General features: G+C 46.9%; 1 protein-coding gene across 2 annotated transcripts; it reads left to right on the forward strand.

Annotated features, from left to right (window-relative positions):
* The first annotated feature begins 483 nt into the window (after positions 1-483).
* On the forward strand, positions 484-13564 carry GRP (gastrin releasing peptide). 2 transcript variants are annotated; one of them, XM_025997564.2, is made up of 4 exons: positions 484-881; positions 6013-6233; positions 11355-11357; positions 13205-13395. In XM_025997564.2, exons 1-4 carry the CDS (start codon positions 500-502, stop codon positions 13256-13258), a joined length of 660 nt encoding a protein of 219 aa, XP_025853349.2. In that variant the 5' UTR covers positions 484-499; the 3' UTR covers positions 13259-13395. The 2 variants fall into 2 exon arrangements, with proteins under 2 accessions (XP_025853349.2, XP_025853348.2); XM_025997563.2 differs by lacking the exon at positions 11355-11357 and having other exon boundaries at positions 495-881; positions 6013-6255; positions 13205-13564.
* Positions 13565-13799: the final 235 nt, after the last annotated feature.

Consider the following 13799-nt stretch of genomic DNA (forward strand, 5'->3'; position numbering starts at 1 on the left):
CTGTTCACATAACATATCCTTCCCGCTGCCACCTGCATCTCATCATACAAGTGGGCAAGGGCATCTCTGAAGTGTCAGAGGTGGGGTGAGGGTATTGCTGGTGGTGGTGAGAAGGGGGCTCCGAAGGGCGGTGAGAGGGAGGCAAGGTCCGGAGGGGTGTGGACGGGGACCTCGAGAGGGGCGGTGGTCCACGGAGGGGGAGAGGGGTGAGCTTCCCAAAGCCCAGCCTGAAAGCATCTTTCCTCCGTGCTCCCCCGCCCCGCGCAACTCCTGCCTGCCCACCCCCTGGGGTCGCCCGCGGGGTCGCAGCATCCGAAGGCAGCTCACCCGGTGGAACCCCGGGTGGGGCCGGGGTGGAGCTCGGGGCCGTGGGGCTGGAGCCGGGGCGTCGAGGATGGGCCGCAAGAATCCACCGTGGGCCGCGCGGACAGGGCTAGGGGAAGGTCGGGAGGGGCAGTGCGCACGGCCTTACCCCGCACCCCGCACCCTGGGCCGGAAGATGGATGATTTTCGGGGACTGCTGTCCCAGCGCCCCGGCTCGCTGCGGGGAGACGTCAGAGCGCTCGGGGCCGCGGGAGAAGAGCCCCCCGGCCCCACCCCCGCCCGGGCTGCCTATAAAGTCGGGGCCTCGCGGCGCTGCGGCGGCACCGGCGGCGCTCCCCGGTCCGGCTCCTCGCGCCCGCGCTCCGAGGGGAGAGCGCGCTCCGCCGGCCTCCGCGCTCCAGCGCTGCCCGCCCGGACCATGCGCGGCCGCGAGCTCCCGCTCGTCCTGCTGGCGCTGGTCCTCTGCCAGGCGCCCCGGGGCCCCGCCGCCCCGGTGCCGGGGGGCCAGGGCACGGTGCTGGACAAGATGTACCCGCGCGGCAACCACTGGGCGGTGGGTGAGTGTCCCGCGCGCTCAGTCCTCGGCGGGACCCCGGCTGGGGAGGGCTCCGCCGCGACCCTTCATCTGCGTCCTCCCAAAGATCCACGCCGCCGCCGCCGCCGCCGCCGCCGCCCCTCCCCTCGCGGGTCCTGGGAAGCCGTCGGTCCCTGAGCAGCCTCGGGCTGCCCTGCCGGGAGCTCCTTCCCCGCTCCGGCACCCGGCACCCGGCACCCGGCACCCGGCACCCGGCACCCGGGCGGGCGCAGCTCCCCGAACCCGCCAACCCGCCCTCCGCACCTACCCCACACTTGCTTCGGCCAGCCGGGCGGTAGCCTCGCCTCGCACGGCTCTGTCCTTGGACGCCGCGGGCAGCGGGGTCCCCGAGCGCGTCCCGGAGCCCCGGGATTCCGCCCGCGGGGAGCCGGGTGCGGGCTGCGCCCCGGGCGCCGCGCGAAGAGCCACAGGTGTGGGAGCCGGTCCTGGGGCCCGCTGCCCCTCGGCCGCGGCTCTCCTGGACTCCCCCAGTCCTTCTGCCAGGGAACATTTCCTCTCCTCTGCCCCTTTGCCCAGCCCTCCCTCCTTCCCTCTCGGGCGCTCCGGGTGCCCCCCGCCCAGGCCGGAGCCTCTCAGGCCCCCCAGACCCCGCTGTCCTCCGTCTGTCGAGATCTGCGGCCTCCCCGCTCCTTCCCCCTTCCCTCTGCCCGCACGACCGACCCCGGGGAGGACGCGACCCCCCAGCTTTCCCGCTACTGCTGGCCGGCGGGGGTGGGGGTAGGGGCCCGCCACCTGGGCCCACCCAGCGTCACCCCGGGGCTCGCCCCCCGCCAGCAGAGCCTCCGGTGCCCAGTGCAAAGCGTGCAGCTTGCTCGGAAGCCTCCCCACCTAGCCAGCCGCGACAGCTCCAACTCTTCCCGGGAAGCAGGTCGATCGCAAAGCGACTTAAGGGGTGGCGGTGGTGCGGGTGGGGTGCGGTCCCCTCTTCCTTAACCATCTACTCAGAGGGGGGCGACGGTGTATTGGAAAGATACTTGCTAATCCAAGTACCATCCGAGTCACAGATGGTGTGAGGACCAGGACGCATTTATGGGAAGAGGTGAGGCGCAGCTGTCCCGTGCTCTGCTCCTCTGTGCTGCATATGCTTTGGCAGAGGAATCCAGAACTCGGGCTTGCAGCGGGTTAGTCTTCAGCACGGCTAACAGAACCGGCTAACAACCGTTTGCCAAGTCCTGGAGGCCGCAGGGGTGCAGGTATTTGTGATCTCCGAGGGGACACCGAGAACCCAGCCCCGGGCATGGAGAAGAGAGGTTGGGATGGGTGGAGATGAAAAGCCCCCACCCTTGAAGAGAGAAGGATATTTAGAAAGTAAAAGCTGAACCTAGAATTGATGCTTTAAAAGGACTTCTGGGAATTTAGACCAAGTGACCAGTGTCTAGTCCAGCCACCAGCCAGTGGCCTAGGAAGGTGGAACGAAACTCCCAGGTTTCCAATCTCTTTTCCCCTCATCCATCTTTTTGGATTAAAAAGACATATTATAAGGCAGCCCTTGCAGGCCAAAAGCAGGACAAGAGAGTCATATGGGGAGGAGAACTGTGTTGTTTCTGAGGCAGGCCAACCCTGATTGCTGTAGTTCTCCAACACATCTGTCCTGTCCCCGCGTGTCTAGGGGCTCTGGTGGTGAAACACCCTTGGGCGTTCCTCATCCAGGAGCATACCAACCAGTGGCAACCCCCAATTTTCTCATTTTCCTATTTGTTCTGGAACACACTCTTTCCCCTTTTTCTCTCTTGGCCAGCTGTGCAGAGATGGTGGAGAACAAGAGACAGAGGAAGGTGAAGTAGAAAATCACAGTTTGGTCTAAAATAACATGGCGATTGAGGAAAAGTTTGCTTTTCAGAGACGTCTATCTCTGGGAATCTGAGCACCACTCATAAGCATGAATGATGTTGTTAGATTTTAAATTTAGCTTTCCACTCTCCTAAGTAAATGCCTGTCCTCCTCAATCACGGAAGACATGCAGTTTAGTTTCAATTATATCAACCGAAAGCTACATATTGCTGTCCAAGCTGTCAGCACAAATTTGCAGGTTTGTTAAGGGAATTGCTTCTTGCAGCTGAGAGAAGCATGGTGTGGCAATGGAAAGCAAGTTAACAGATGGAAAACTTAAATTCTTGTCTGGCTTGATGTTTATGGTAATGTTTTGTTTGTGCAAAATATAGATATGAAAATATAGGTCAACACTACTACTGGTAACTGTCCCCACTGCTCCCAGGAAATGCTTCCAGTCATGACACTGATGTCACCTATGTTGTAGCAGGTTGAATTCTGAAACACCCAGGTTCAGCCGCAGAATGGCTTTCCATGGGAATGCTACCCCAGAGACTGTGAAATGTAGTTTCTGGATCACTCCAGAAAAACTCGCCTCGGAAGAGTTCAACACTTGATGTCTCTATGTTTTAATGGATATTTTCCTCAGTTGAGGTGATCTTCAAATTTTGAGCTTAAGAAAATTCATTTATGTTTCTAGCCTGCTGTGTTAGTGGTATTTTGAAGTGATTAAAAAGGACAAAAGCCTTTTTTTTTTTTTTTTTTAACTTCTGGGCAAGCTTTTATTTATTTATTTTTTCAAGAGCCTGTCTTTTGTCTAGGCTGAGATCTCTATTACTATGATACGGACACATAACAAACGAGGATGGGAAAAGAGGAAGTGGGCAGATCATCCGTGTTGCCATGGAGACGTTTATTTGGTTGGTAGTTGCTAGCTCCAAAGTGAAATAGGACCCAGACAGCGTGTTCCCTGGGATGCCATAGATGGTGCACTTTCCTTAATGACCAGTCAGTCTGTGGATCCGGGGATGAGAGCCTGACCAGCACCCACCCACCAAATATGCAGATACGTACACTGTCACCAGGAACTACGTTAAATCAATCACAGGATGGAGGATTACTTTGTCTTCCCGTTTTACAGAGGTCCACCAAATTATTCCAGTGTGACAAAAATGAAGATCTTATTTGTAAAAACGTCTCCATGGCCCCTCTGCTTCGTTGGGGATAACACCTTTCTCATCTGTAGTGTCCTAATTAGATGAGAGCAGTGAGGGAAGGGAAGAGTGACCAAGGTCATTATTGGAGCATCAGGTTCTAATCCTGCTTTCCCATTATCATGATTCAATTTACTCCGTAGAAATAAAGCCAAATCCTTAACTGCTTCCTGAGAAGTTGTGTAACATAATCACTGTTATGACTAAAAGCAAGGTGATTTCATGGATATCCGGGCACCAAGTTGACCAAGCAAACAAGTGAGGAGCCAGTCCTTCAGGATTCCAGTCTTGCAGCTGGGGCTGTGTCCTCTGTAGGGTCTTGAAATTGTGTGAAGTGTCATGTCATAAGTGACTTGACAAGTGCTCACATGGCAATGCAGGAAAACCTCATTGTCAGGCTCCCCAGGACTCACAGAATTAATTTTTCTAAGTCAGAAGGTGGCTGGGTGGCTCAGTCTGTTGAATGTCTGCCTTCAGCTCAGGTCATGATCCGGGCGTCTTGGGATCGAGTCCCACATCAGGCTCCCTGCTCAGTGCAGAGTCTGCTTCTCCTCTGCCCTTCCCCTCTGCTCATAATCTCTTTCTCAAATCAATAGAATCTTCAAAAGAAAAAAAAATTTTTTTCTGAGTCACATAATGAGTCGTGATACACTGATATATCACCTCTATTCTTTTTTATAACATTAGAAAGCCTTTTGTTGACCTTACCCTTACTTCCGGACCCCAGAGTGATTTCTACCTGCCTTATATTTTTTGGAAGTTCAAAGACACTTCATAGCAGTATAATATAGTAGAGTCTGGACTGTGCACTGATTTTAATCCTAGAATCTTTGCTTACACGTGGGTGACCTTTGACAAGTCTCCTCTGCATCGAACTTATTGTGGAGTAGACCAAATGGAATGTCCTGTAGACAGACGCCAACAGTAAAGTCCTGGTGAGGGCTCCTCTGGTGGTGGCCAGAGGTCTTGTCATTTTCAGTAGCCATGGTCTGTCCAACATTATTCCCATTATTCCCGCAGTGTTTGCTTAAATATATCTAATGGCAGACAACATTGGAATCACCAAGAGCTTTCTTTCCTTATGAGCTTTAAATCAAAAGCATCATAGTTCTACGAGTATCAGGAGCTTGAAAGTACTATAAAATGCAAGTGTTGAGAGATGGGGAGAAAAAAAAAAAACCACTGAGGAAAGTAAATAAAATAATGTGAGCATTATTAGCAAGGGGCTAAGGCATTAAGAATGCAGACCTTGAATTCCATACCCACTTCTGACACTGTGGCTTTTCCCACTTACATACATGAATGTCCAAATTTTTCAGTGGCATGGCCTCTTGCGCAGCAACTTTTATTCATTTATATAGCAAGTGCCTGTCCCTGGACCCATTGGTAGAGTTTGACTGACCCTTTTAGACATCTAAGAGAAAATTCTGCATTTCTGTGGCTGAAAGGTGTTACTCAGAACTTGTTTTCACCTCGTTTTTCATTACATACTCGACAAATGAATTTCTAGGTGACAATTCCTAGATTCAGTCTCAGCTAAAATTCTAAGAAAGTTTAAATGAAAAATTCCTTTGGCACATTTATTTGTATTAGAGAACAGAGGAAATGAACATCTTTTTTTAATCACACCAAGAAAAGCAGCAAGACTCTTCTTTGCAGCAGCAATTCAGAAGTGATTGAGGAAGATGTTTAACCTCTGTCATTCAGCTGGGAATAGAATTCAGTGCACGCAGAATTGGTGGCAATATTTTAGGTATGGAAGGTTCCTTAGTTTTCATCCAGTCTGACCCGTTCATTTTAGAGTTGAGAAAATTTTGGACTGGGGATGCTCAAAACTTGGCAGAGGTCTCCTCACTGGTTAGCATAGGTGCTGGGACCAACCCTAGGGCCCCTGGGTTGCGGTTATAAATTTTGTCCAACTTATTGCACATGTTGGACAGCAAGCAAAATAGATCAGTTATTGATGAAGTAACTTCTGAGAATTAAATGCTATTTATTCTGCGCTTGGGAGGAAGCTGTACACACCTAACTGGTGTCCTTTGAAATTTCTTGTTTATGAGTTCCCTTGGGTTCAATGGTCATATTTTGGTTTTGTGTTTCTTTTCACAGGGCACCTAATGGGGAAAAAGAGCACCAGAGAGTCCCCATATGTTTATGAGGAAGGGAGCCTGAAGCAGCAGCTGCAGGGGTACATCCGGTGGGAAGAAGCTGCAAGGAATTTACTAAGCCTCATGGAAGCAAAGGGGACCAGGAGCCATCAGACACCTCAGAGGGAGCCCCTGGGCATTCGCCAGTCTGCTTGGGATTACCAGGATGACAGCAACTTTAAAGTCATAGGTCCAACTCGTGAAGGTACAACACACTGGGTGGGAGAGTGGGAACGGGGTGGGATGGGGTGAAGGGTGGAGGTGTTTGGGGAGAGCTGGAAGGTTAGGTTGGAGCTGAGAAGAATAAAATTGTGCAAGCCTTCAGAGCCACTTAACTAGGCTGACACCAATACACGCTGAGAAATGAGTAGGCACTTCCCCGTCTAATTTCAACGTAATAGATGATTTTTCTTCTTAGCAAATCAAAAGGATATTGGTTCCAAACTCCAATTTAGGAGTTTTATTAGTTATCACGTTTATTAGTGATTGTGCATTGAAGAGATTTTTTTTTTTTAATCCACCAGGCCCTCCCAGAATTTTTTGAAAGTGAGGCCAGAGATTATTTGAGTCTCTCCCTATGTTTGTTTGTTTTGATTTTTATTTAAATTTTAGTTAGTTAGCATATAGTGCAATACTGGTTTCGGGAGTAGAAGCCAGTGATTCATCACTTATATACAACCCTTGGTGCTCATGGCCAGTACCCTCCTTAATCCCCTTCACCCATCTAGCCCATCCCCCACCCACCTCCCTCCATCAGTCCTCAGTTTGTTCTCCACCATTAAGAGTCTCTTATGGTTTGTTTCCTCTCTCCTTTTCCCCCCTTCCCATATGTTCATCTGTCTTGTTTCTTAAATTCCACATATGAGTGAAATCCTATATTTGTTTTTCTGTGACTAATTTCACTTAGCCTAGTACACTCAGGCACCATCCACGTTGTTGCAAATGGCAAGATTTCATTTTTGATGGCTGAGTAATATTCCATATCTTCTTTATCCATTCATCAGTTGATGGATATTTGAGCTCTTTCCATAGTTTAGCTATTGTTGGTATTGCTTATATAAACATCATGGCGCAGGTGTCCCTTCAAATCTGCAATTTTATATCTTTTGGGTAAATACCTAGTAGTGCAATTATGGGGTCATAGGGTAGTTCTATTTTTAACTTTTTGAGGAAACTCCACACTGTTTTCCAGAGTGGCTGCACCGGTTTGCATTCCCTCCAACAATGTAGGAGGGTTCCCCTTTCCTCATCCTCACGGGCACCAGTTGTTTCTTGTGTTACTAATTTTAGCCATTCTGATGTGTGTGAGGTGGTATCTCATTGTGGTTTTGATTTGTATTTCCCTGGTGATGACTGATGTTGAGCATCTTTTCATGTGTCTGTCAGCCATCTGCATGTCTTCTTTGGAAAAGTGTCTATTTATGTCTTCTGCCCATTTCTTAATCGGATTATTTGGTTTTTGAGTGTTGAGTTTAATGAGTTCTTTATAGATTTTGGATACTAACCCTTTATCTGATAAGACATTTTATTTTTTTAAAAGATTTATTTATTTTTTTATTCATGAGAGACACACACAGAGAGAGAGAGAGGCAGAAACACAGGCAGAGGGAGAAGCAGGCTCCATGCAGGTAGCCCAACGCGGGACTCGATCCTGGGGCCTCCAGGATCATGCCCTGGGCCGAAGGCAGGCGCTAAACCACTGAGCCACCCAGGGATCCCCTGATAAGACATTTCAAATATCTTCTCCCATTCCACGGGCTGCCTTCTTTTAGTTGTGTTGACTGTTTCCTTTGCTGTGCAGAAGCTTTTTATGTTGATGAAGTCCCGATAGTTCATTTTTGCTTTTGTTTCCCTTGCCTCTGGGGATGTGCCCTATGTTTGTTTTTGATGAGCACTAGTGGAGGGGGCTATTCACATACACTTTTAGAAGAGAACATTCTGGTTTGCTACCTTCTATGCAGAAGAGCACTTCTTTATATTTGTTCTAAGATTACCTAGTTTAAGTCTCACACTAATATTTCAAAACTTGATGAACACATCTAATCAACTGATTTTTTTTTTTGTGTATAGGGTCTCGTAGAAAAGAGGGAGAAGGAATTATACCAAATGGGCATTACTTAGGTACAAAGACAGTAAATGGGATGGAAGAGAGAATAAAGATGATGGAAGAGAGAATAAAATGTATAGGAAGAAAGCAAAGCAACAGAAAACGAAGTGATTCTCATTAACCTTTAAGAAGTTTCCACAAAATTGATATAAAAAGCAAAAACAATAATCACAATTCTAGTAATACTAAGGATGGCTGCTTTTATTGAGTGATTACCATAATCCAAGTACCAGGCAATGCAGTTCTCCTTCACTTTTTTCTGTTCATGCTCACAGCAGTATTAGGAGGAAGATTCAAGGGACGCCTGGGTGGCTCAGCGGTTGAGCATCTGCCTTTGGCTCAGGGCGTGATCCTGGAATCCCGGGGTCAAGTCCCATGTCAGGCTCCCTGCATGGAGCCTGCTTCTCCCTCTGCCTATGTCTCTGCCTTTCTCTGGGTGTGTCTCATGAATAAATAAATAAAATCTTTTTTAAAAATTTAAAAAAAGGAGGAAGATTCAAGAAAATTCTATCATTCTCCCCGTTTCACACGTGAGTAAACTGAGACAAGCCCCATAGCTTTTCACTGGTGAGAGCAGGATAGGAGCCCACGTCCTCTCCATGGACAGTCTGGGGCCACACAAAGCATCTCCTGGGGAACGAGAGGGTCCTTGTGGATCCTAAATATGAAGGATGTGGGATCCAGTAGTAGCCTTGCTCCTCATGGTTTCTTTTTTTTTTTTTTTAAGATTTTATTTATTTATTCATGAGAGACAGAGAGAGAGAGAGAGAGAGAGAGAGAGAGAGAGAGAAGCAGGCTCCATGCAGGGAGCCCGACATGGGACTCGATCCCGGGTCTCCAGGATCAGGCCCTGAGCTGAAGGCAGCACTAAACTGCTGAGCCACCCGGGCTGCCCTCCTCACAGTTTCTGACCAGAATAATACTGTGTTTCACTCACCGAGCTTGGGGAGCTGGCGCCTTCACTCCTTCACGGTGATTAACTCTTTGACTGATGGGCCCTTTGCAGAGATGCAGGGCTTGCTTTGCCAAGCCTCAGCTGTCTTCTCTGTGTTTCACTGCGCTTTAGTCTACTGTGGATTCTCTATGCCAAACACAAATGCAAAGTTCACTTGTTGCATTAAGCATCTAGGGAGAAAAATCTCTAGGAGCCTTTATTCAGAAAGAAAATCTGGATTAAGCCAACCGATACGGAAATAAGTAGCAACTTTGTACAAAGCCCTGAGTGATTCTCTTACCCACATCTGTATTATTGGGGTCACAACCAGCTCACTTCTTTGTTGGTGGATTACAGGGCTCTGAGGGCTCTGGGAATTTAGGATTGACTTCCCAGCCCCTGACTGAAGCCTTTTCTTGATCAGGTGACTTTATGGACTTACTGCGTGGATGTCCAACAGCAGTGCCTTCTCCTTTGTCTGAGGAGTAACAATGATCACTGCCACAAAACTCCCTAAGGCAATTTTATAAACACCAAAATGGACTTACGCTCATCACTCATTCCTTTTTTAAGAAAAAAGCTTTTATTTATTTATTCATGACAGACACACAGAGAAAGGCACAGACATGGGGGGAGGGAGAAGTAGGCTCCCTGAGGGGAGCCCGATGTGGAACTCAATCCCAGGACCCCAGGATCATGATCTGAGCCAAAGGCAGATGCACTACCACTGAGCCACTCAGGCATCCCTAACTCATTCCTATTTGAATGAAACTGCAATTTCCATTTTGAGTTACTTTATTCCTCTAACCCTGGATCTGCATAAATTTAAGATTGAAAAAAAATTCAGCTCCCGGGGCACCTGAGTAGCTCAGTCGGTTAAGCATCGACTCTTAATTTCAGTTCAGGTCATGATGTCAGGGTCCTGGGCTCAAGAGCCACATCAGGCTCTGCACTCAGTGGGGAGTCTACTTGAGATTCTCTCTCCCTCTGCTTCTCTGTCTCTTGCTCAAATAAATAAATAGGTCTTTTTAAAAAAATTCAGCTCCTTCCTTAAAAATCAAAATTTTCCTGTCATATTCAGAAGAATATTCTGTAAGCTGAGAAGCCAAGTATGAAAGAATAGCTCCAAAACAATCACTGAGTGGTCGTAGTGTAAGGTGGCCTGAGTGGGCAGTCACAAAGAGTGAGTGTTTCAAGGGGACAGTGTTTCTGTTTTCATGTGATGCAGGGGGGAAAAAGCTATCTTTTAATAATCAGGCCTTAATTTTCTACTCTATCTTTTTATGTTTTGTTTTTGTTCCTTCTATAAGCTTTGATGACTCATCCCATTTTATTCCTTTTTTTTTAGATTTTACTTTATTTATTTGAGAGAGAGAGTTCACATGAGCAGCGTGAGGGTCAGAATGAGAGGGGAAAGAGACTTCACTGAGCATGAACCCCTTGTCAGGCTCAATCCCTCGACCCTGTGATCATGAGCTGAGTGGAAACCAAGAGTTGGGTGCCCAACTGACTGAGCCACCTTGATCTCCCAGGTTATGTTCCATCTCAAGTCGAATAATTAACTATTGCACACATTGGTACCGTTCTTTTGGATATATTTCCCAGCAATATGAAAAAATTCAACCATTGTATAGTTGTTGCACAGACGGAAAGAGTTTATCACTCTTCTTGTTTGGAAACTCCATCTTAGTGAAACAATGTTGACATGCAAATTGAAAGCATCTTCTAGTTTTCTTATTCACAAAGAGGAAATACCAAGAGAATGGTTCTATTAGAAATCCATATACTGCTCAATGTTAGGACGAGGTTTAACAACTTAGCTGAGCATTGCCAGAAGTAGCAGCAGGAATTTTCAAAGGCTGAAGGACTTTTCTTAAAATTAAAAACTGTGCGCATATGCTCTCCTCTCCCATTTTAGTCATAAAACATGAAGTCCTGTCGCCAGATCTCCCTGAGCTGTAGTCAGAAACTCTGAGCATCTTCATGTTTTGGTGACAAACATATTTACTTAATTCAGGAAAGATTTGTGTAAATGTGCACTGAAACTGGACTACTATAATCATGGCAGACGAGCTCCAGAACTTTATTAGCAATTACGGCCAATCATTTTCAAGGTTAACCTAATCTTTTAACTGTACCCTTATCACAAAAAATTAATGGAACTTTTACCCTATGGTTTCTAGCACATGAAACAGTGTTTAGGTCAGCCCCAGTGCTGAAAACATAATCCTAGATGTGGCTATTGATTGTCCTGAGTTTCAAGGAAGTTTGAAGTTGACCTTTGGGTTCCTTTTGTATTTTAGAGCATTGTTCTTTGCAGCCTTTGTGTGTGTGTGTGTGTGTGTGTGTGTGTGTGTTTTCTGTTATTCAGTGGACAAGAAGAAAGGGGCCTGGGGAGTGCATTGCGGAGGGTGTTACAGGAAGGAAGTAAAAATACAAGTTTGCCCTCACTTTTAAGGGATGGCTCCCACTGTCCCATCAAATCAGCATTGAGAATAGAAAGGTTTTATTTCTTCATGTGTGAAACACTCCAGAGGAAGTTCCAAATGTAGGAAAAACAGCAATATGTAATTGAGAATAACTAAAAAGTCTCCGATCACCCTGACATTTCCTCTGAAGGATCAGAGTGAAGTCACCCCTACCTCCAATATAGCTCCCCCCAACCATAACGGACCCCTCCCTCTTGCCTCTGGCTCCTTGATCTTCCTCGGTTACCTTTACCTTTTCCTTGTAGCTTTACTTCCATTCCCTTCAGCCAAACAGCTCAGATTCAATATTTTGAGCCAGTGTAGGGGCTTCACGGATCCTTGCCCACATCCTCCACTGGCCCCTTTTATGAGCACTGGCCTATATTGCAAGACGGATGGAAGCATCTTCAGGCAGGCTGGTGACCCTTAATAGTGCAGCCCAGGTTACATGGAGAAAAGCAAAACTAATTAGTCTGTGTGGGAATTGAGCCTCAGTCCCTGGCCTTATTAGCACCTTGCCAAAGCAGTTGAGTCACAGAGGAGGTAATAACTCGCCTGAGACTATAAGTAACTCCTTTATTAGAAACAAATGGCGGGTCTGGCCATTGGGGAACCTGAATTGCCAGAGAACCTTGGAAAGTGTAATAAGCTCCAGTCTGGTTGAAAAGCATTTTCTCATCTCCCCATAGAAAGGGTGCTATATGGGGAACAAAGACATATTTTAACATTACAACTACTCATTCTTTCTTCAGTCTGAATTTGAGCAGAAGCCATAACAAGCAAGCCACAATAAATTTACAACTGGCGGAAATCCAAATTAGCTCCTGTTCCCAAGTTGCATGCTACTACCACTTACAGTCCGAGCTTCGTAATGTGTCATCCTGTGATTCATAAACTAGCTTTGATTTGTGCAATGAGGCGTTGCCAAACTAAACAAAGTAAGAATTAAGATTCCATATTCGCTAAGGGCCCCCCTACCAAGCTGACACTTGAGTAACAAATTCCCGGTGATCATACATTTAATTTCCAACTGTGATCAAAATATACCTGAATGAGGGGCGCGTGGGTGGCTCAGTGGTTGAGTGTCTGCCTTCAGCTCAGGGCATGATCCCAGGGTCCTGGATCGAGTCCTACATCGGGCTCCCTGCTCAGCGGGGGTCTGCTTCTCCCTCTGCCTGTGTCTCTGCCTCTCTCTCTTTCTCTCTGTCTCTCATGAATAAATGGATGAAATATTTAAAATATATATATATATATACCTGAATAGTCCTATCAGGATACAAGTTCAGCTAATAAAACAAAAAGAGCCAAACATAGAGCAGCTCCAGAAAAAAAGAGGAAGTCAGTTTGTTTCTGTCTCTCTGTCTCTCTCTGTCTCTCTGTCTCTCTCTTTCCGTCTCTCGTTAGACAACTGTGGTTCTCCAGCATGAACAGACTCAGAATCACCTGGAGGACTTCTGAAAGGCCAGATCGCTGGGCTCCCCCCACCCAGAGTTTCTAACTCAGTAGGTCGGGGGTAGACCTAAGAATTTGCTTTTCTAATAAGCTCCCAAGTGATGCTGATGGTTTGTGGGGGAATGTACTTGCCTTTAGCATGAGACTTAGGTATCGCTAACTGTTTGCTTTCCTCTTTTTAATATTTTTTAAGTTGGCGGACTCTCTGCTTCAGGTTCTCAACCTGAGGGAAGAAACCCCCCGCTGAATTAACAAGGACAGCAACGGCCTCTCTCAAAGAAGCAAAGCAAAACCCTTAAGAGACTATGTTCTACAGTCATCGATTCTACTGGATCATCAACAAGATTCCCTTTGTGCAAAACACTTAACTATTCTTGTATCTTTCAACCAAATCCATGATTTTCAAGCAGCATCTTCTGCTTTGAACTTGTTTGCCGTGAATAATTGTCCATAAAGAGTCTTCCAATCAATGCTCTTTACATCTAAGCTATTTGTCCATTAGACTCCAGCCCCCAACCTGTTACCATTCACAATAAAAAACCTAAGCACCTTATCCAAAGGGCAGGTAGTTCTCTTATTTCAATTCCAAATGAAAGGATGCAGCAGAGATAACAAACAAAACAGCTTGATAATGAACTTGTGTGCTCACTGATGAAGATAGACTGGATTTTTAACTCTCCCTTCATTTTTGGGGGGAATTAATTTTTAAGACATTTTATTTATATATTTGAGATTGAGAGTGAGAGAGAGCATGAGTGAGGGGAAAGGGAGAGAGAGAGAAGCAGGCT

This window comes from Vulpes vulpes, chromosome 5, assembly GCF_048418805.1.
Source record: "Vulpes vulpes isolate BD-2025 chromosome 5, VulVul3, whole genome shotgun sequence".
NCBI lineage: Eukaryota > Metazoa > Chordata > Mammalia > Carnivora > Canidae > Vulpes > Vulpes vulpes.

Bases quoted from the DNA above. Each gene is read 5' to 3' on its own strand.
- GRP (XM_025997563.2), top strand. From the start codon at position 500: ATGGATGATTTTCGGGGACTGCTGTCCCAGCGCCCCGGCTCGCTGCGG. The intron at 882-6,012 runs GTGAGTGTCCCG...TTCTTTTCACAG, and splicing joins CGGCAACCACTGGGCGGTGG to GGCACCTAATGGGGAAAAAG. The intron at 6,256-13,204 runs GTACAACACACT...ATATTTTTTAAG, and splicing joins CATAGGTCCAACTCGTGAAG to TTGGCGGACTCTCTGCTTCA.